Consider the following 20,770-nt stretch of genomic DNA (forward strand, 5'->3'; position numbering starts at 1 on the left):
ATTCAATTGAGCTGGGTTATCTATTTGTTCCTTAAGCCATATAATCTCTGTACTTCAGTACAAAAAAAAAAAAAAAAAGATACATTTTATGTTGTCAGTATCATGACACCAACTGAATATTCTGCTAGCTTTTTCCTGTCTCACAAACCTGAGAGAATTGATAATATTTTCAGAATAGCATTTAATTAATTTTCAGTGAATGATATTTGGCTGCATTAAGTGGCATATGTCACCTATATTAACAAGCTGAGAGATTATTTCAGTTGCACAGGGCTTTTAGAGAAATCGTGAGGTCAATGATATCTCTTTTGAAAATTATGTGTTATTTAAAAAGGATTACAGAAAGAAATCAAGAATCATATACCAAGCAGATGAGTTACAAACCTACAAATACACCCAAAAGAAAGCAGGGCATGTAGATTTTGGATTGATGATTTCTGAATTCTTCTTCATTTTTAAAATACAACTGTTTTCTAGAAGATATATACTAAAACCTAGAGATAGCATAGCTAGGAATAGATCAAAGATAAATCTTCAAACATATCCTACACTGAGCAGTAAGAAATAATATAATTTATCCCGGAGTAAGTAAAAGATAGTCATTGCGAAAAAAAATTTTAAATAAATTTTTTATAATTGCTAATTTCTGCAATTTTATGACTAACATAAAGCCAGTGGATGAATAAAATGTGGTATACATCCACAACAGAGTACTGTTAAGCCTTAACAATGAAGGAAATTCTGCCATATGTAACAACATGGATGAACCTGGAGGACATCATGCCGAGGTCGGTCACAGAAAGACAAATGCTGCACGGTTTCACTTACATGAGGTATCTAATAATTCATAAAATCAAAGAGTATAATCAAAGAGTGTGGTTTCCAGAAAATGAGGGAAAGGAGAAATTTTAATTACTGATCCATGGACATAAAGTCCCAGTCAAGCAAGACAAATAAGCTCTGGAAATCTATTATACAACACCATATCCACTGTCAACAATAAAGTATTGTACACTTAAATTTTTAAGAGGGTTGATTTCATGTAAAGTGCCCTTCTCACAATAAAAGAATTTTTTAAAGACAAATATATAACATTTGATTAACTTCCATATATATGGAAGTTAATATATAACATTATATATACTTTTATATATATAATAAACATATAACATTGATATAGCCTCCATATCACAAAGAACTGTGAGTTAGGATCGCTGAATTCTATCACTAACATGTACATGGATTTTTAAAGGAGTTAAATATTTTCCATGTATAAAAACCACAATACTGTTATTGAATATTTTTCTGAATAACCTTCACCAAGATAAAAGGTATATTCAAGATTTAAAAGAGTACTATTAAACATTTCAATTGGTTCTAAGATTCCAATTAACTAGCATTTGCTTTTTAAAAAGGAGATATTGCTCTGTAATAATATTTTTCCTAAGTTAAAATGAATCGAAATGTAGTATATAAAGTTATTTTACAACTGCAATTGTATATTTCATTCACTAAATCATTGCCTAACCAGTTTAAGAAAATAATTCTCAACAAAAGAATGAAAAAGGAAGAATGTCATATTTACTTTTTTCATTCATAAACAATATTGAATGAAAAAATACTTGGGTCTCACATGTCTTCACAGCATAACACTGGAATAAATTATTACCAATTCAAAGTTAACATTACAACCTTCCAGCAACCTTAATAAGCTAATCATAAACCATATTGAAAATATGTTTTTCACATATTATTGAAAAGTTAGCACAGGAGGTTGGCAGTAAGCAGCAATGGGAGATGATGGCAAAGTGAAGAGGTGGAGAAAGAAAACCAATGCAATTATCATCAAATATTTGAAGGGCCTGCATATGGGAAATGAAAGAGTGTTGTGTTTTTTTGTTTTTTTTTTTTTGTTTTCCTTACGGCCTCCAGGAGGGAAAACTTAAACCAAAGTTAGAAAGATAGATTTCTTTTTTATATAATGAAGAATCTTTCACAGTATTTAAGAGTGGAATGACCAGGGGCGCCTGGGTGGCTCAGTGGGTTAAAGCCTCTGCCTTTGGCTCAAGTCATGATCCCAGGGTCCTGGGATCGAGCCCCACATCAGGGTCTCTGCTCAGTGGGGAGCCTGCTTCCCCCAGCCCCTGCCTGCCTCTCTGTCTACTTGTGATCTCCATCAAATAAATAAATAAAATCTTTAAAAAAAAAAAAAAAACTAGAATGACCTGCCTTGGGAAATAGGGAGTTCTGAATCTTTGTTAATTTTTAAGCAAAATATGATTGTGGACCCTTTGCAAATGGGTCTACTAGAGATTTGTTCATTGGATGAGGACAACATGATCAACAATATTTTTACTATTTTATGATGTATTTGGTTCAATCATTCACTATATATTTCCTATATAAGACACACTAAATTAGTTTCTGCAGGTTTCTCATAGAAACCTTTTTCAATTGTTAATTTCACAACACAGATTCTATAATCAAGTCTTGCTAAGTGCTTATTGTTTTAACACTCTGAAAACCAAAGAAGAAGCATAAAAGATGGAATTTCAAGCACAGTGTACAAACAAAGCTATGTTTCCCTCTTTGTAAAATTATTTATAAATCATCTGCTATACATACTCTCTGACGAGATGCATAAAGGTCTGCAACAACAAGTAAGAAAAGTATTTTCCTCTATAATCAGGACAGTATTTTACCAGCTTGTTTAACAGCTAAATTTATAGGCTAGGTTTTATTTAGGCATAATAATACAGATTCCTAATTCCACTTTTAGAATTTTTGATTCAAAATTCTAGAACAAGGCCCAAGAATTTACATTAGAAATAAGGACCACACTTTAGGAGGCGCAAGATGGCAGAGGAGTAGGAGACCTAAACATCATCGGGTTCCCAAGTTCTGCTAAACAGTTGTCAAACCATTCTGAATACCTACAAACTCAACAGGAGATAGGAGAGAGGGAGAGCAGCAATTCTAGGAACAGAAAATCGACCACTTTCTGGAAACGTGATTCTGAAGCAACATACAAGAAGAGAGACCATGGGGGGAGGGGCTGGCTCCCGGCAAGCAGTGAAGCAGCAGAGCATAAAATCAGAACTTTTAGAAGTCTGCTCCACTGAGGGACAGAGGCTAAGCAGCAGGTGGAGCCCTTGTGGGGACAGTGTGGTCTCAGGACTAACTGGGTCACAGAAAGACCAGGGGTATCTGAGTGTGGCAGAGCTCCCAGGTATCGGTGCAGGGAAGCCAGTGGTAGAGACAGAGCAGAGGTGGTGCTCTCAGCTAGAGGTGAGCTTAAACCGTGATCTGAGGAACAGCTGGGCCACTGATCTTCAAGCAGAGACCCCTCAAGTGGCAGATCCAAGTGACCCCCTCCTTCCTTCTCTGGGAAGAGTAGTTTGGGAGCCTGCAGCAGGAATCTTCAAGGTTTGGAGACTCCAAATGGGACTGTGCATGAGATAGAAATGCCTGATCGCAGGCCAGGCACAGAGCAGAGCCAGAGCATGGCCAGAGACCAGGGAGACGGGAGGGATTGATTGATTTTCTCTGAGGGCACACTGAGGACTGGGGCCCTGAGCTCTCAACTCTTTCGAGCCAGACATTGGGAGGCCACCATTGTCATTCCTGTCCTCCAAAGCTCTATGCAAAGCACTAAGGGAGCAAAAGCTCCAGAGAGCATAAGGGAGCAGATTCCTTAACCTGGCCCCTGGCAAGGGCTGTGCAATTCCACCTTGGGCAAAGAAAATTTGAGAACCACTGCAACAGGCCCCTCCCCCAGAAGATCATCAAGAACATCCAGCCAAAACCAAGTTCACCTATCAATGAGAACTGAGGAACTCCAGGGCTAGGGAAAAGCAACACAAAGAATTCATGGCTTTTGTCCCATGATCTTTTACTCTTTCAAAGTTAAATTTTTTTTAATTTAATTTTTTCTCATTCTATTTTTAAAATTTTTCCTTTTTCCCATGTTAGTGTATTTTAAATAATTTATCTTATCAATACCTTTTTTAAAATCTTTTAAAAATTTCATTGTTATAGTCATATTTTATCCCTTCATTGTATTTAGCTTTATTTTTTTGTCTACATATAGTTTTTTTTTTCCTTTAAAATTTCAGGGTACAATTTCTTCTAGTAGACGAAATATACCCTTAATCTAGCACATGGCTTTGTTCTAGTCTCCAGCCTAAGCACATTCTCTCCTCTTTTTTTTTCTTTTTTCAGTCAATTTCTTATCTTTTCAATTCATTTTTTAGAATCATTTTAAATTTTCAACTTTACAGTCATGTTCCATCACTTCATTGTGTTTACCCTTATTTTTGTATATATATTAGTTTTTCTTTCCTTAAAATTTTGGGAGGTAGTTTCTTGTAACAGACCAAAATACACCCAAAGTCAAGTTTGTGGTTCTGTTCTATTCAACAGTTTAATACACTTTTTTTCTTTTTTTCCTCCTTTTACTCCCCCCGGTTTCAGGTCTCTTCAGACTTGGCTAGTATATGTCTTTCTGGGGTCGTTGCTACCCTTTTAGTATTTTGTTCTCTCATTCATCTATTCTTATCTCATTCATCACCTTATAAAATGACAAGGTGGAACAACTCACCACAGAAAAAGAACAAGAGGAAGTACCAATGGGTAGGGACCTAATCAATACAGACATTAGTAATATGTTAGACTAGAGTTCAGAATGATGATGATGAAGGTTCTATCTGGGCTCAGAAAAAGCATGGGATATTAGAGAATCCCTTTCTGGAGCAATAAAAGGACTAACATCTAACCAAGTTGAAATAAAAAAAGCTATTAAGGAGGTACAATAAAAAATGGAGGCTCTTACTGCTAGGATAAATGAGACAGAAGAGTTAGTGATATAAAAGACCAAATGATGGAGAATAAAGAAACTGAGCAAAAAAGAGACAAACAACTACCAGACCACAAGGGGAGAATTTGAGGTAAGTGTTACTATAAGATGAAACAATATTAGAATAATTGGGATCCCAGAAGAAGAAGAAAGAGAGAGGGGGCAAAGGGCTCACTGGAACAAATTACAACAGAGCATTACCCTAATTTGGCAAAGGGAACAAGCATCAAAATCCAGGAGCACAGAGAACCCCTTTCAAAATCAATTAAAATAGCTCCACACCCATCATCTAATTAGTAAAACTTACAAGTCCCAGCAACAAAGAGAAGATCCTCAATGCAGCTCAGAACAAGAGGTGTGTAACATACAATGGTAGAAATATTAGATTGACAGAAGACTTATCCACAGGGACCTGGTAGGCCAGAAAGGACAGGCATGATATATTCAGAGCACTAAACAAGAAAAATGTGCAGCCAAGAGTACTATATCCAGCTAGGTTGTCCTTGAAAATGGAAGCAGAATAAAAAGCTTCCAAAACAAACAAAAGTTAAAGGAATTTGCAAACACCAAACCAGCCCAGTAGGAAATATTGCAAGGGATCCTCTAAGCAAAGAGAGAGCCTAAAAGTAACAGATCAGAAGGAACAGAGACAATATACAGTAATAGTCACCTTACGGGCAATATAATGGCACTAAATTCATATCTTTCAATAGTACTCTGAATGTAAATGGGCTAAATGTCCCAATCAAAAGATACTGAGTATCAGAATGGTTGAAAAAATAAGACCCATCAATATGCTGTCTACAAGAAACTCATTTTAGACCTGAAGACACCTCCAGATTGAGAGTGAGGGGGTGGAAAACAATTTACCATGCTAATGGACATCAAAAGAAAGCTGGGGTGGCGATTCTTATATCAGATCAATTATATTTGGAGGCAAAGATTATAATAAGAGATGAGGAAGGACACTATATCATACGCAAAGGGTCTGTCCCATAAGAAGACATAACAATTTTAAATATCTATGCCCCTAACATGGGAGCAGGCAATTATATAAACTGTTTATATAAATTGTATAAACAGCAATAACAAAATCAAAGAAACATATCGACAATAAAACAATAATAGTAGGGGACCTTAACACCCCACCCTCACTGAAATGGACAGGTATCTCGACAAAAGATCAAAAAAGGAAATAAAGGCTTTAAATGACACACTGGACCAGATGGACATCACAGGTATATTTAGAACATTCCATCACAAAGCAACAGAATACACATTCTTCTCTGGTGCACATGAAACATTCTTCAGAATAGATCACATGCTGGAGCACAAATCGGGTCTCAACTGGTACCAAAGGATTGGGATCATTCCCTGCATATTTTCAGACCACAATGCTTTGAAACTATAACTCAATCATAAGAGGAAAGTTGGAAAGAACTCAGATACATGGAGGCTAAAGAGGATCTTACTGAAGAATAAATTGGTCAACTAGGAAATTAAAGAAGAATTTTAAAAATTCATGGAAACAAATGAAAATGAAAACACAACTGTTCAAAATCTTTGGGATGCAGTAAAGGTGGTCCTCAGAGGAAAATATATAGCAATACAAGCCTTTCTCAAGAAAGAAGAAAGGTCTCAAGTACACAACTTAAACCTATGCCTAAAGGAACTGATGAAAGAAGAACAAATAAATCCTAAACCCAGCAGGAGAAGAGAAATAATAAAAATCAGAGCAGAAATCAATGAAATAGAAACCAAAAGAAGAGTAGAACAAATCAACAAAACTACGAGCTGGTTATCTGAAAGAATTAATAAAATTGATAAACCTCTGGCAAGATTTATCAAAAAGAAAAGGGAATGGATCCAAATAAATAAAATCATGAATGAAAAAGGAGAGATCACAACCAACACCAAAGAAATACAGATAATTATAAGAACATATTATGAGCGGGGCACCTGGATGGCTCAGCGTGTTAAAGCCTCTAACTTTGGCTCAGGTTATGAGCTCAGGTTCCTGGGATCGAGCCCCACATCAGGCTCCCTGCTCAGCAGTGAGCCTGTTTCCCCCTCTCTCTCTCTGCCTGCCTCTCTGCCTACTTGTGATCTCTGTCAAATAAATAAATAAAATCTTTCTTTTTTAAAAAAAGAACATATTATGAGCTAATATACACCAGAAAATTTGACAATATGGAAGAAATAGCTGCATCCCTAGAGACATATAAACTACCAAAACAGAGCCAAGAGGAAATAGAAAATCTGAACAGACCCATAACTAGTAAGGAGACTGAAGCAGTAATCTAAAATCTCCCAACAGAAACGCCTGGTCGGCTCAGTTGGTTAAGCCACTGCCACACACAAGCAGGCAGAGTGGCCGGCAGAGGTAGAGAAAGAAGCAGGCTACCTGCCGGCCACTCTGCCTGCTTGTGTGTACACGGTCTTTCTCTCTCTGTGACAAACAAATAAATGAATAAAATCTTTAAATAAAATAAAATAAAATAAAATAAAATCTCCCAACAAACAAGAGCCAGTCACCTCCAAGAGGAATTCTACCAAACATTTAAAGAAGAATTAGTACCTATTCTGAAACTGTTCCAAAAAATAGAAATGGAAGGAAAACTTCCAAACTCATTTTATGAGGCCAACATTACCTTAATCCCAAAACCAAACAAAGACCCCATCCAAAAGGAGAATTACTGACCAATATCCTTGATGGAACATGAATGCAAAAATTCTCACCAAAATACTAGCCAATAGGATCCAACAGTACATTAAGAGGATCATTCACCACAACCAAGTGGGATTTACTCCTGTGCTGCAAGGTTGGGTCAACATCCGCAAATAAATTCTTGTGATACATTAGTAAAAGAAAGAACAAGAACCATAGGATACTCTCAATAGATGCTAAAAAAGCATTTGACAAAGTACAGTACCCTTTATTGTTCAAAACTCTTCACAGTGTAGGGATAGAGGGTACTTACCTCAGTATAATCAAAGCCATCAATGAAAAACACAGTGAGTATCATTCTCCATGGGGAAAAACTCTGAGGTTTTCCTCTAAGGTCAGGAACACAGAAGGGATGTACACTATCACCACTGCTATTTAATATAGTACTAGAAGTCCTAGCCTCAGCAATCAGAAAACAAAAAGAAATAGAAGGCATCTGAATCAGCAAAGAAGAAGTCAAACTCTTTCTCTCTGCAGATAAAATGATACTTTATGTTGAAAATCCAAAAGATTCCACTCCAAAACTGCTAGAACTCATACATTAATTTTATATCCTGACACAGTAAAGTGTCAAGATATAAAATCAATGCACAGAAATCAGTTGCATTTCAACACACCAACAGCAAGACAGAAGAAAGAGAAATTAATGAGTTGATTTCATTTACAATTGCACCCAAAATCATGATTCCTAGAAATAAACTTAACAAAAGAGGCAAAGAATCCATACTCAGAAAACTATAAAGTACTCATCAAAGAAATTGAGAAAGACACAAATGAATGGAAAAACATTCCATGCTCCTGGCCTAGAAGAACAAATATTGTGAAAATGTCTATGCTACCTGAAGCAATCGACACATTCAAAGCAATCCCCATCAAAGTACCATCAATTTTTTTCAAAGAAATTGAAAGAGATTTCTTTCAGAACAATAATCCTAAACAAATAATCCTAAAATTTTTGTGGAACCAGAAAAGACCCCATGTAGCCAAAAAAATGTTGAAAAAGAAAGTCAAAGTTGGTGGCATCACAATTCCAGACTTCAAGCTCTATTACAAAGCTGTCATCATCAAGACAGTAAGGTACTAGCACAAAAACAGACACATAGATCAATGGAACAGAACAGAGAGCCCAGAAATAGACCCTCAACTCTATGGTCAACTAATGTTTGAAAAAGCAGGAAAGAATGCCCAATGGAAAAAAGACAGTCTCTTCAACAAACATTGTTGGGAAAATTGGACAGCCACATGCAGAAGAAAGAAACTGGACCATTTCTTTACACCACACACAAAAACAAACTTAACATGGACGAAAGATCTCATTGTGAGACAGGAATCCATCAAACTCCTGGAGGATAACACAGGCAGCAACGTCTCCCTAGAAACAGTGCCAAAGGCAAGGGAAGCAAGGGTAAAACTGAACTATCAGGACTTCATCAAGATCAAAAGCTTTTGTAAATATCTTCTCCCATTCCATGGTTTGCCTCTTTGTTTTCCTGTTTCCTTTGCTATGCAGAAGCTTTTGATTTTTATGAAGTCCCAAAAGTTTATTTCACTTTTGTTTCCTTTGCCCTTGGAGACATATCTTGAAAGAAGTTGCTGTGGATGATATCGAAGAGATTACTGCCTATGTTCTCCTCTAGGATTCTGATGGACCCATGTCTCATGTTGAGGTCTTTTATCCATTTTGAGTTTATGTTTGTGTACAGTGTAAGAGAATGGTCCAGTTTCATTCTTCTACATATAGCTGTCCAGATTTCCCAGCACCATTTATTGAAGAGACTGTCTTTTTTCTACTGTATATTTTTTCCTGTTTTGTCGAAGATTACTTGACCATAGAGTTGAGGGTCCATACCTGGGTTCTCTAGTCTATTCTACTGGTCTATCTGTCTGTTTTTATGCCAATACCATGCTGTCTTGGTGATCACAGCTTTGTAGTAAAGCTTGAAATCAGGTAACATGATGTCCCCACTTTTATTTTTGTTTTTCAACATTTCCTTAGCAATTCGGGGTCTCTTCTGATTCCATAAAAATGACAGTACAGACAAAAGGTTGATATCCAGGATCTATAAAGAACTCCTCAAACTCAAAACACACAAAACAGATAATCATATCAAACAATGGGCAGAAGATATGAACAGACACTTCTCCAATGAAGACATACAAATAGCTATCAGACACATGAAAAAATGTTCATCATCACTAGCCATCAAGGAGATTCAAATTAAAACCACATTGAGATATCACCTTACACCACTTAGAATGGCCAAAATTAGCAATACAGGAAACAACATATGTTGGAGGGGATGTGGAGAAAGGGGAACCCTCTTACAATGTTGGTGGGAATGCAAGTTGGTGCAGCCACTTTGGAGAACAGTGTGGCGATTCCTCAAGAAATTAAAAATAGAGCTTCCCTATGACCCTGAAATTGCACTCCTGGGTATTTACCCCAAAGATATAGATGTAGTGAAAAGAAGGGCCATCTGTACCCCAATGTTTATAGCAGCAATGGCCACAGTCGCCAAACTGTGGAAAGAACCAAGATGCCCTTCAATGGACAAATGGATAAGGAAGATGTGGTCCATATACACTATGGAGTATTATGCCTCCATCAGAAAAGACGAATACCCAACTTTTGTAGCAACATGGATGGGACTGGAAGAGATTATGCTGAGTGAAATAAGTCAGGTAGAGAGAGTCAATTATCATATGGTTTCACTTATTTGTGGAGCATAACAAATAGCATGGAGGACAAGAGGAGTTAGAGAGGAGAAGGAATTGGGGGAAATTTGAAGGGGAGGTGAACCATGAGAGACTATGGACTCTGAAAAACAATCTGAGGGGTTTGAAGGGGCGGGGGGTGTGAGGTTGGGGGAACCAGGTGGTGGGTATTGGAGAGGGCACAGATTGCACGGAGCACAGGGTGTGGTGCAAAAACAATGAATACTGTTATGCTGAAAATAAATTTAAAAAAGAAAAAAAAAAAGCTATGTACCCATAGTACTGAAAGAGAATAAAATGTGATACTGAAAAAAAAAAGAAAAAAGATCAAAAGCTTTTGGACAACAAAGGACACAGTCAACAAAACCAAAGACAATTGATTGAATGGGAGAAGATATTTGCAAATGACATATCAGATGAAGGGCTAGTATCCAAAATCTATAAAGAACTTATCAAACTCAACACCCACAGAACTAATAATCCAATCAAGAAATGGGCAGAAGACATGAACAGACATTTCTGCAAAGAAGACATCCAAATGGCCAACAGACATATGAAAAAGTGCACAACATCACTCGGCATCAGGGAAATACAAATCAAAACCACAATGAGATACCACCTCACACCAGTCAGAATGGCTATAATTAACAAGTCAGCAAATGGCAGATATTGGTGAGGATGGAGAGAAAGGGGAACACTTCTACACTGTTGGTGGGAATTCAAGCTGGTGCAGCCACTCTGGAAAACAGTATGGATGTTCTCAAAACATTGAAAGTAGAGCTACCCTACAACCCAGCAATTGCACTACTGGGTATTTACCCTAAAGATACAAATGTAATGATCTGAAGAGGCACATGCACCTGAATGTTTACAGCAGGAATGTCCACAACAGCCAAACTATGGAAAGAACCTAGATATCCATCAACAAATTAATGTATAAAGAAGAGGTGGTGTATATACATATATGTGTGTGTGTGCACGCACACGCACACACACACACACACACACACACACACTGGAATGGAATACTATGCAGCCATAAAAAATTGAAATCTTGCCATTTGCAATGACGTGGATAGAACTAGAGGGTATTATGCTAAGTGAAAGAAGTCAATCAGAGAAAGACAATTATCATATGATCTCTCCAATATGAGGAATTTGAGAGGCAGTGCAGGGGGGTGTGGGGGGCATGGGAGGTAGATAGGGTAAAAAATGAAACAAGATGGGATTGGGGGGAGACAAACCATAAGAGATTCTTCATGTCATGAAACAAACAGAGGGTTGCTAGGTGGTTGGGGGTAGGGATAGGGTGGATGGGTTATGGACATTGGGGGGGGGTATGTGCTATGGTGTGTTTCTATGAAATGTGTAAGCTTGATGATTCACAGACATTTACTCCTGGGGCAAATAATACATTATATGTAACAAATAAAAAATTAAAATAAAATACAATCTATCCTTTATATGATCTTAAAAAAAAAATACATAAGGTCCACACATGATACACAGTCTATGAAAATGCTTTTACAAAGAGTGCCATAGGATAACGACTGTCAGAATTTCTCAAAGTCATATTTTTCCATTCTTCAAAATGCAAATAGATAATTTTTTAAAAATTTTTATTGTAGGGCAATTAACCTAGTTAGTTCAGTAGAGTGGGATAGTTAGTATGGACTCTGAAGCCAGTCTACCTAGGTTAGGACTCACATGTACTGCTACTAACTATATATCCCTGGACAAATAAACTCTAAGTGCATCAGTTTTCTTGTCTATAAAATGAGGACAATATGAATATCTAGGTATTGTGTTGTAATGATTGATGAATTAGCCTAGACTTGTGCCTGACATTTAGTAAGAACTCATTAAATGTTAGTTATTGTCCTCCTTTATGATCCATCAAGGCAAAATACTTCTTGAAATTGGAATTCAACAAGGATCAAGCAAAAATTCTGTACATTTAAATGAATTAATTTTTATCATCTTCCCTGTTTTTCCAGATCAAAATTTTCTCATCTAGAGACCATGCTGTCACTATGTCATACACCTAAAACTAATATAACACTATGTTAACTGGAATTAAAACTTATAAATAAGTAGATAAGTAAATAAATAAATGAAAACAAATTTAAAAAATAGAGATTATGCTGTAAAAATTTGTCTTTCAAATAAGGATTCATTTGGGCATTTGAGCATATTCAGACCTGCCTATATCACAACACCCCTGGGGATGTATATTGGTTTTCTTGGGCTGCTATTACATAATACCATAGAGTTAGAGTCTTAAACATAAGAAATTAATTTATTTTCTCATAGTTCTGGGGGCTAGGATTTCCAAGATCAAGTGCCACCTGATTCTGTTTATGGTAAGTACTCTTTTCTTGGCTTTTAAGATGGAAGCTTTCTCACTATGTCTTCACATAGAGGTGAAAACAAGCTCTCTGTTGTCTTTCCTTATAAGGACACTAGTTCAAACATATCATAGCCTACCATCATTACATCATCTCCACATTGCAGGTTATAGTTTTAACAAATGAATTTTGGGGGACACAATTAAGTCCATAGTACAAATGTTAAGTGTATAATTGGTATTTATAAGCATATATAGAAATTTCTATTCAATCAAAAACACTAAAAGGCAGCACTTCAGTCACTGGCAAAAGATCTCACACTAGAATTAATAAAAGTCTGATTGACTCTATGAAAAGCTTGTTTGACACAAAACCTCAGAATAAAAACAGAACATGCAAATCATCCATTTTTCGAGATTCTTTAAGTTCTACTCTCATATCAGATCAGATCACTAGGAAATTGTCTTCATGGAAATTATTACTTTAGTTTTCTATAACATTGCCTTCACAAAACTATGATTTGAAATGTTTTATTTTTCATTTTAAAGCCTTTATATAAAAATGGATGGTCCATAAGAACATTATTTGATGCATTCATAAGAGGCTATTTATAGGGACGCCTGGGTGGCTCAGTTGGTTAAGCAGCTGCCTTCGGCTCAGGTCATGATCCCAGCGTCCTGGGATTGAGTCCCACGTCGGGCTCCTTGCTTGGCGGGGAGCCTGCTTCTCCCTCTGCCTCTGCCTGCTATTCTGTCTGCCTGTGCTCTCTCTCCACGTCCCCCTCTCTGATAAATAAATAAAATCTTTTTAAAAAAAAGAGGCTATTTACATATTATATATACCACTTAAAATATTTTTCACTGTCACTTAAATCTTTATATATAAATAAAAGAGGATCCTAAGGATATAAAGTGTACAGAGAATAGGTGTTAGGGAAAAAATCCTTCCTCAATGATGTTTTCTCATTATAACAATATTAATAACCACATTAACAACCATAACATTTATTAACATTTATTGGACCCTTACTATGCACAAGGTACCAAACCAAGTGTTTATATGTTTCCATAGTTTTTTCTCATGAAAAGCCCTATAATATGGATAGCAGTCTTATCATAATTATCAGGTTAAAAAATTAGTCAGCAGAATTAAATAATTTGACCTAAGATTCCAAGTTATGAGTTTCAGAATTAAAATACAAATCTGTGTGACTTCAGATTGGTTGTCTCATTCTAAAAATTTACCCGCTTAAAGAATAAAATCAGGAGAAAATTTCATTTTCAATTAAATATAGCTGCAGCTCCAGGTTCTTTAAGTCTCTTTCCAAAAAGACAAACTTATCTTCCCCAGTAATCATGTTAACAACACCTACACAGATGATTCTACTTTTGGAGCTGTTCCCTGTGGTCTTGTAAAACTGGTGATCATTATCAATGATCATGCATACAGGGTAACCCAGACAAAATCATCTTCCCCATGTGGAAAAAAAATCAGTCAGTGATGCTACAGAAATCAAGGTTTAATAAATCACATCAACACAGTTTTCTTAAAACCTATCATTTGACACTTAAAATATTCAACTAGGCATTTGTACAGTTATGTGAAATAATGGCTTTCCGTGGTAATGACTGATATGGGAAAGCCAAATATCCAGTATGAATGTGAGGAGGAGACTAAAAGTTTATGTTCAGAGGTTGTACATTCTCTGGTCCCAACAAAAATGAAGACCATTTCCCCATATTCTTGACATGTCTTTAACAAAACAGTCCTCAGATAATCAACTTAGTTCAAACATTTCCCATAAGAAACAGCAAAGATGCTGTAAGTATTGAGGGCTTCAAACCATTCAGAATCTTTAATGAGACAAATCTCACTAGTATTATTTACGGCTTGTACCAGAAGTTTGATGTCATAGAAATCAGATTGACTCTTCACTGTAGAGGCAATTTTTATATGTGTATCCTCTTTATTGCAGATCAAATCTTTAAATATGTTGCACAACCAGAAACCTTATTTGTCCACTTGGGTTGAGAAAACACTGGCAAAATACTGCTTAATTATTTCATTTCTGACCCTAAGTATTAGCATAAGAAGGACATCAATAAAAGCAAAAGAACCATCCATTGCCTCAGCACCATCTGTGAATATATAAAGGTCAACCCTATCCAGAACTCACTTTGTTAGGGATTATCTTTTACCTCTCTACTGTAATAGCAGTTGAAGAATAAAATGTTTTATTTTATTTTTATTTTTTATATTTTATTTTATTTTATGTATTTTATATAATGTTTATATATAATTTATATTATATGATTTATATGTTTTATTTATATATTTGTTATATATTTTAAATATTTATATTTATTTTATTTTATTGATCCATAAACTATATGTTGGTTGGTACAATGAGATTCAGAAACTCCTATAAGATTTACTCAATGTCAAGAAATTAAACAAAAGTATCGATCTCAATGAAAGCATCACTAATGGATCCAGATGGCTATCTCACCTATGGTTATATATGAAAATATTCAGAATTTGCACTTTCTTAGATGTCATACTTTTCCCTTGGTAGTGAATTCATATAAAGCAGAAACAAGTGTGCTCATTCAGATTTATAAAGGTGAGAAGACAATGACCAAGGATGACTACATGTTTGGTAAGTTCAAGTCCACAAATAGCTTTCTATAATATGTGCATTGCTCAGAAGGAAGAAAGGTCACATAAATTCTCAATAGGTTTGCTGTTGACAGAGAAACAATTACAGGGAAAGAGAATAACATTTGACCTAGGACAATTTGGGAGGTGTTGTCCAGGAAGCTGAGCAATATAAACCTGTAGATCATAAGCAGAAAGGCCAAAATCTCTTCCAAGAACTCACCCAAATTCTGTTCCTGTACTCTCAAAATAAGTTATTCAGGAGAAGATAAGAAATTGCAAAGAAGATTAGCAATGAGCAAGTGAATGCAATGAAATCATCAACTGGCTGGGGAAAAGAAATCAGACTGCTGAGGAGGAAAAAGTTTTGAGTATCTGCAGAAAGATGCAACCCTGTCATCATGAGGTTATGACAGTACTCAGGGGTTATGGCCAGCAGGAGGCCAAGAGGCTTATGGAATAAAGATCCTCCCCATGGAGAAATGTCTATTGGACCCATTACTGAAGAGAATCATTAAAGAACAGCTAGACAAAAACCTGAAAACTTAATATTTGTAGACAAATCTGGTTAGTGGCAGATTAAAATCATATATTGAGCTGCTGTATAGGAAGATTTCTGATCATTCTAAATACTTAAGAATGTGCATACCTCTTCACTTAATCAATATTATAAAAATAGGAGAAATATTTATGCTAATTTATATACTAAAAACTAGGAATCTGTGCAAATACTAAAAAATAAATGTAATTGTTCTATGAACTGGAAAAGGACAAGCAAGTTGCACTTAGAAATGATAGGTTCTAACTTATTGTTTAAACCAAAAGTGTACTGAAAATAATTTTAAAATATCAAATTTAAAATTTTGAAATTAATATCTCCTATGAAGTTCTTACTATTTAAAATTATATTCAAGCATAATTTATGCCAACTCAGTGAATTATGGTTCTGAAGAAAGACAATACTCTTCCTCCTTCTGTACTTTTAAAATCTTACAATTATATTTAAAATTCAGTGATTTAATTACATAATAAATCCACTATTATTAACCACCCAACTACTATGTTTTAGATGTTATATTACACAAATATAATTTGGACATGATTCATCTCAGTTATCTCAGAACTTAATGGAAGTGAGAATCATCTACATAATATATTATAATAATATATAGATTACAATGATATTCATAAAGAAAAGGTCTAGTTATCTTAAAAGGAAACTCTTGAATTAATATTATCCCTGTAGTACTCTTTTAAAAATACTTTTATTTTTATTTTTAATAGTTTCCATAAACAATGATATCAAATTGACCTTTAGTTTTGAGAGGTAAAACAGTGTACTTTGATGGAGTATAAAATGTCAGATGTACTACTGATGTACTACAATGTACTACAATATTTGAGTAATTGGAGAGAAATCCCCTGAATGCAGGGGAACAAGAGAAACAGTGGATACCTAGAGAAAATGGAGAAGATAGATGAAGTAGTCCAATGTGGAAAGAAATAAAAGAAACTTTATATATATTTCCTAAATTTTCCTATCTTTGTTTTCCAGGAATATAATGTGAATAATAAATCAACTGAGCCTAGTTTATATTTAAGTTGTTTTAAAATTGTTAATTAAAAATTTCTATGTTATAAAATATTCTTCCCAAATTTGTAAAAAGTCCTACTAAATTTAAAATAGCTTCCCACTTCATAATGTTAATTTTCTGTAAAAGGTTTATTCTTATAACATAATAAAAGCCATATATGAAAAACCCCAAGTTAATATAATACTTAGTGGGGAAAAACTGAGAGCTTTCCCCTTAAGGTCAGAAACAAGATAAGGATGTCCACTCTCACCACTTATTCAGCATAGTATTAGAAATTCTAATATGGTGAGTTCTGTGAAGTGTGTAAACCTGGCAATTCACAGACCTGTACCCCTGGGGATAAAAATATATGTTTATAAAAAATTAAAAAATTTAAAAAAAAAAGAAATTCTAGTGACATCAGTTAGACAACAAAAAGAAATAAAAGACACCCCAATTGGTAAGGAAGAAGTAAAACTTTCACTATTTGCAGGTGAAATAATACTGTATATTGACAACTCTAAAGACACCACCAAAAACTACTAGAACTGGTAAATGAATTCAGTAAAGTCATAAGATCCAAAATCAATGTGAGGAAATCTATTGCATCTCAATACACTAATAATGAAGAAGCAGAAAGAGAAATTCAGAAAACAATTCCATTTTTAATTGAAGCAAAAAAATAAAATATCTAGGAACAAATCTAAGCAATGAGGTGAAAGACCTGTACTCTGAAAACTATAAAAGAGTGATGAAAGGAACTGAAGATGATACAAAGAAATGGAAAGGGATTCCATGCTCATAGACTGGAAGAAAAAATATCGTTAAAATGTCTATACTACAGGGCGTCTGGGTGGCTCAGTTGGTTGGGTGAATGCCTTCAGCTCAGGTCATGATCCTGGAGTCCCGGGATTGAGTCCCACATTGGGCTCCCACCTCCACGGGGACTCTGCTTCTCCCTCTGACCTTCTCCTCATTCATACTCTCTCTCACCGTCTCTCTCTCTAATAAATAAAAAAAAAAAAGTCTATACTACAACAAAGCAATCTACATTTAATGAAATCCCTATTAAAATACAAGTTTTCACAGGGCTAGAAAAAATAATCCTAAAATTTATATGGAACCACAAAAGACCCCAAATAGTCAAAGCAATCTTGAAAAAGAAAAGCAAAACTGGAGGCATTGCAATTCCAGACTTCAAGTTGTTTTTCACAGCTACAGAAATCAAAACACTGTGGTACTGGCACAAAAAAAGACACACATATCAAGAGAAAAGATTAGAAAACCCAGAAATAAACCCACAATTATATGGTCAATTAATCTTCAACAAAGCAGGAAAGACTATGCAATGGGAAAAAGTCCCTTCAATAAATGGTATTGGGAAAACTGGACACCTACATGCAAAAGAATGAACTGGACCATTCTCTTATACCACACAGAAAAATAAATTCATTTAGGATAAAAGACCTAAATTTGAGCCCTGAATCCATAAAAATCCTAGAAGAGAACACAGGCAGTAGTATCTCTGACATCAGCCATAGCAACATAGCCTCCCTCCTGAGGCATGGGAAATAAAAGCAAAAGTAAACTACTAGGACTATATCAAAATAAAAAGCTTTTGTATAGCAAAGAAAAAAACCAACGCAACTAAAAGGCCACCTTACAGAATGGGAGAAGATATCTGTAAATGACATATCTGACAAAGAGCTAGTATCCGAAAAAGAGATAAGTTATACAATTCAACACCCCCAAAAACAAATAACGCAATGAAAAAATGGGAAGAAGACATGAATGGATATTCCTCCAAAGACGACATCCAGATGGCCAACAGACATATGAAAAGATGCTCAACATTAGTCATCATCAGGAAAATGCAAATCAAAACTACAATGAGATATCACCCCACACCTGTCAGAATAGCTAAAATAAAAAACACAAGAAACAACAAGTTTTGGTGAGAAAAAGGAACCTTCCTACACCTTTGGTGGAAGTGCAAACTGGTGCAGCCACTGTGGAAAACAGTATGAAGATTCTTCTAAAAGTTAAAAATAGAGCTACCCTACAATCCAGCAATCACACTGCTGGGTATTTACCCAAAGAATACAAAAGCACTAATTCAAATGGATACATGTACCCCTATGTTTATAGCAGCATTATTTACAACAGTGAAATTATGGAGGCAGCCCAAGTGTCCATCAATAGATGAATGGATAAAGATGTAGTATATACACACAATGAAATATTGTTCGGCCATAAAAAAGAATTGATTCTTGCCACTTGCAATGACTTGGATGGAGCTAGAGAGAATAATACTAAGAGAAATAATTCTAAGAAAGACAAATACCATATGATTTCACTCATATGTGGAATTTAAGAAACAAACAAAAAAATATGCAAAGGGGGGAAAAAATAAAGAGAAAGAGAGAAACCACAAAACAGACTCAGCTAAAGTGAACAAACTGACAGATACCACAGGGAAGATGGCTGGAGGGATGGGTGAGATAGGTGATGGGGATTAAGGAGGGCACTTGTCAGCACGGCATGATATATGGCATTGTTGAGTCACTGTATTAGCCATCTGAAACTAATAAAACACTGTAGGTTAAAAGAATAAATAAAAGTAAATAAAAATAAAATAAAATAAAAGGTTTGTTGCTATATGTAGACAGGGACATTTAAGAAATATTTCTCAACAAGTTGAGAAATAATTTACTTACAATTATCCGATATTTTTGAAGAGAAATATTCCAAAAGACCTAAAATACTTGCTTCCTTCAATTCTGGTGGTTCTTCTGATTTACTCATGAGTAAAATATCTTTTTGTGAACTTTTACAGACACAGAAACCAATAAAAGCAGTTTTTCGCAAATTAGAAGTGGTTGCATACAAGCAGATTTCTGCAAGAATTGTTATATACATGTAGACTACATTCCAGGCCCAGGAAATGTCTTCTACCTTGCAGCCTTCTTCCTAAAATGAGAAAACAGTTATTAGATAATCGAGGGACATTGTCATAATTAAAACTATATACTATACTTACAATAAGAAATATCTTCAAATTTTATAGGGTTGTTAAAGAACCATAATCAACTAATAGTTCTAAAATGTACTTATTAAAAAACGGATTTTCCCTGGGTAGATTGCATAAAATCTAGCTAAAAGAATAAAAAATACAAAGAACTAAAAAGCATATAAAGAACAATTTTTCAATTTCCTTAGTAATCAATAGAATATAAATCAATCCAATGAAATATCACCTCCCCGTATTACATTTTAAAGAATCTTTTTTTATATAAAGCTCAGTCATTGTGTGCGGCACTTAATACATTTTTCATTGGAAAGCAAGGCAATTATATATTCTGGAGAGGAATTTGGAGAGCCATTCTACAAATATTTAAAAAAGTTTATTTAGTAATTTAATTTTATGAATCTATTCTAAAGTAATAGTCATAAACACAGATAAAAATTTTATGTACAAAAATATCAGCTCAACATTATTTGCAATTAACTGTGAATAATTAGAAACAGACTCAATATTCAACAATGAAGTAATAGTTAAATTATCTCATGCAGACCAAAATATAAATTTTAATAATATGTCATTATAATGAAAAATGCTTTCATAATATATTTTAAATTTTGGAAACTAAACCATATATGACTATATGATCTCAAGTTTGTTAATAAAATTTAAAGTCCTTCTGATGTGTGTGTGTGTGTGTGTATAATCTATTTCCCTATCTTTACATCTCTATCTATATCAATCTATCTGTAGTGTGATATATGATAAATGTGCTTTTACTTTCACATTTAATTAAAATTTTTATCACAAGGCTATGCTCATTATAAGCCCTAATATGATATACAATTTAAGTAGTGGCAAATATAAAAA

At 34.8% G+C, this 20,770-nt stretch overlaps 2 protein-coding genes across 7 annotated transcripts in view; one reads left to right on the forward strand and one right to left on the reverse strand.

The window, feature by feature from the left end:
* The window catches only part of TMEM232 (transmembrane protein 232), a 302,946-nt gene that overhangs the window by 216,484 nt on the left and 65,692 nt on the right, over positions 1-20,770 (reverse strand). For all 6 annotated transcript variants that reach the window (XM_059175633.1, XM_059175632.1, XM_059175637.1 and 3 more), the window contains one exon: positions 19,596-19,848. In XM_059175633.1, coding sequence (XP_059031616.1) covers positions 19,596-19,848 — 253 coding nt within the window. The remainder of the gene's footprint in view (positions 1-19,595; positions 19,849-20,770) is intronic.
* Positions 1-20,770, forward strand: part of SLC25A46 (solute carrier family 25 member 46) — a 180,902-nt gene that overhangs the window by 70,478 nt on the left and 89,654 nt on the right. The window lies entirely within an intron of this gene.

Source organism: Mustela lutreola, chromosome 5, assembly GCF_030435805.1.
Source record: "Mustela lutreola isolate mMusLut2 chromosome 5, mMusLut2.pri, whole genome shotgun sequence".
In the NCBI taxonomy this organism is placed as follows: Eukaryota; Metazoa; Chordata; class Mammalia; order Carnivora; family Mustelidae; genus Mustela; species Mustela lutreola.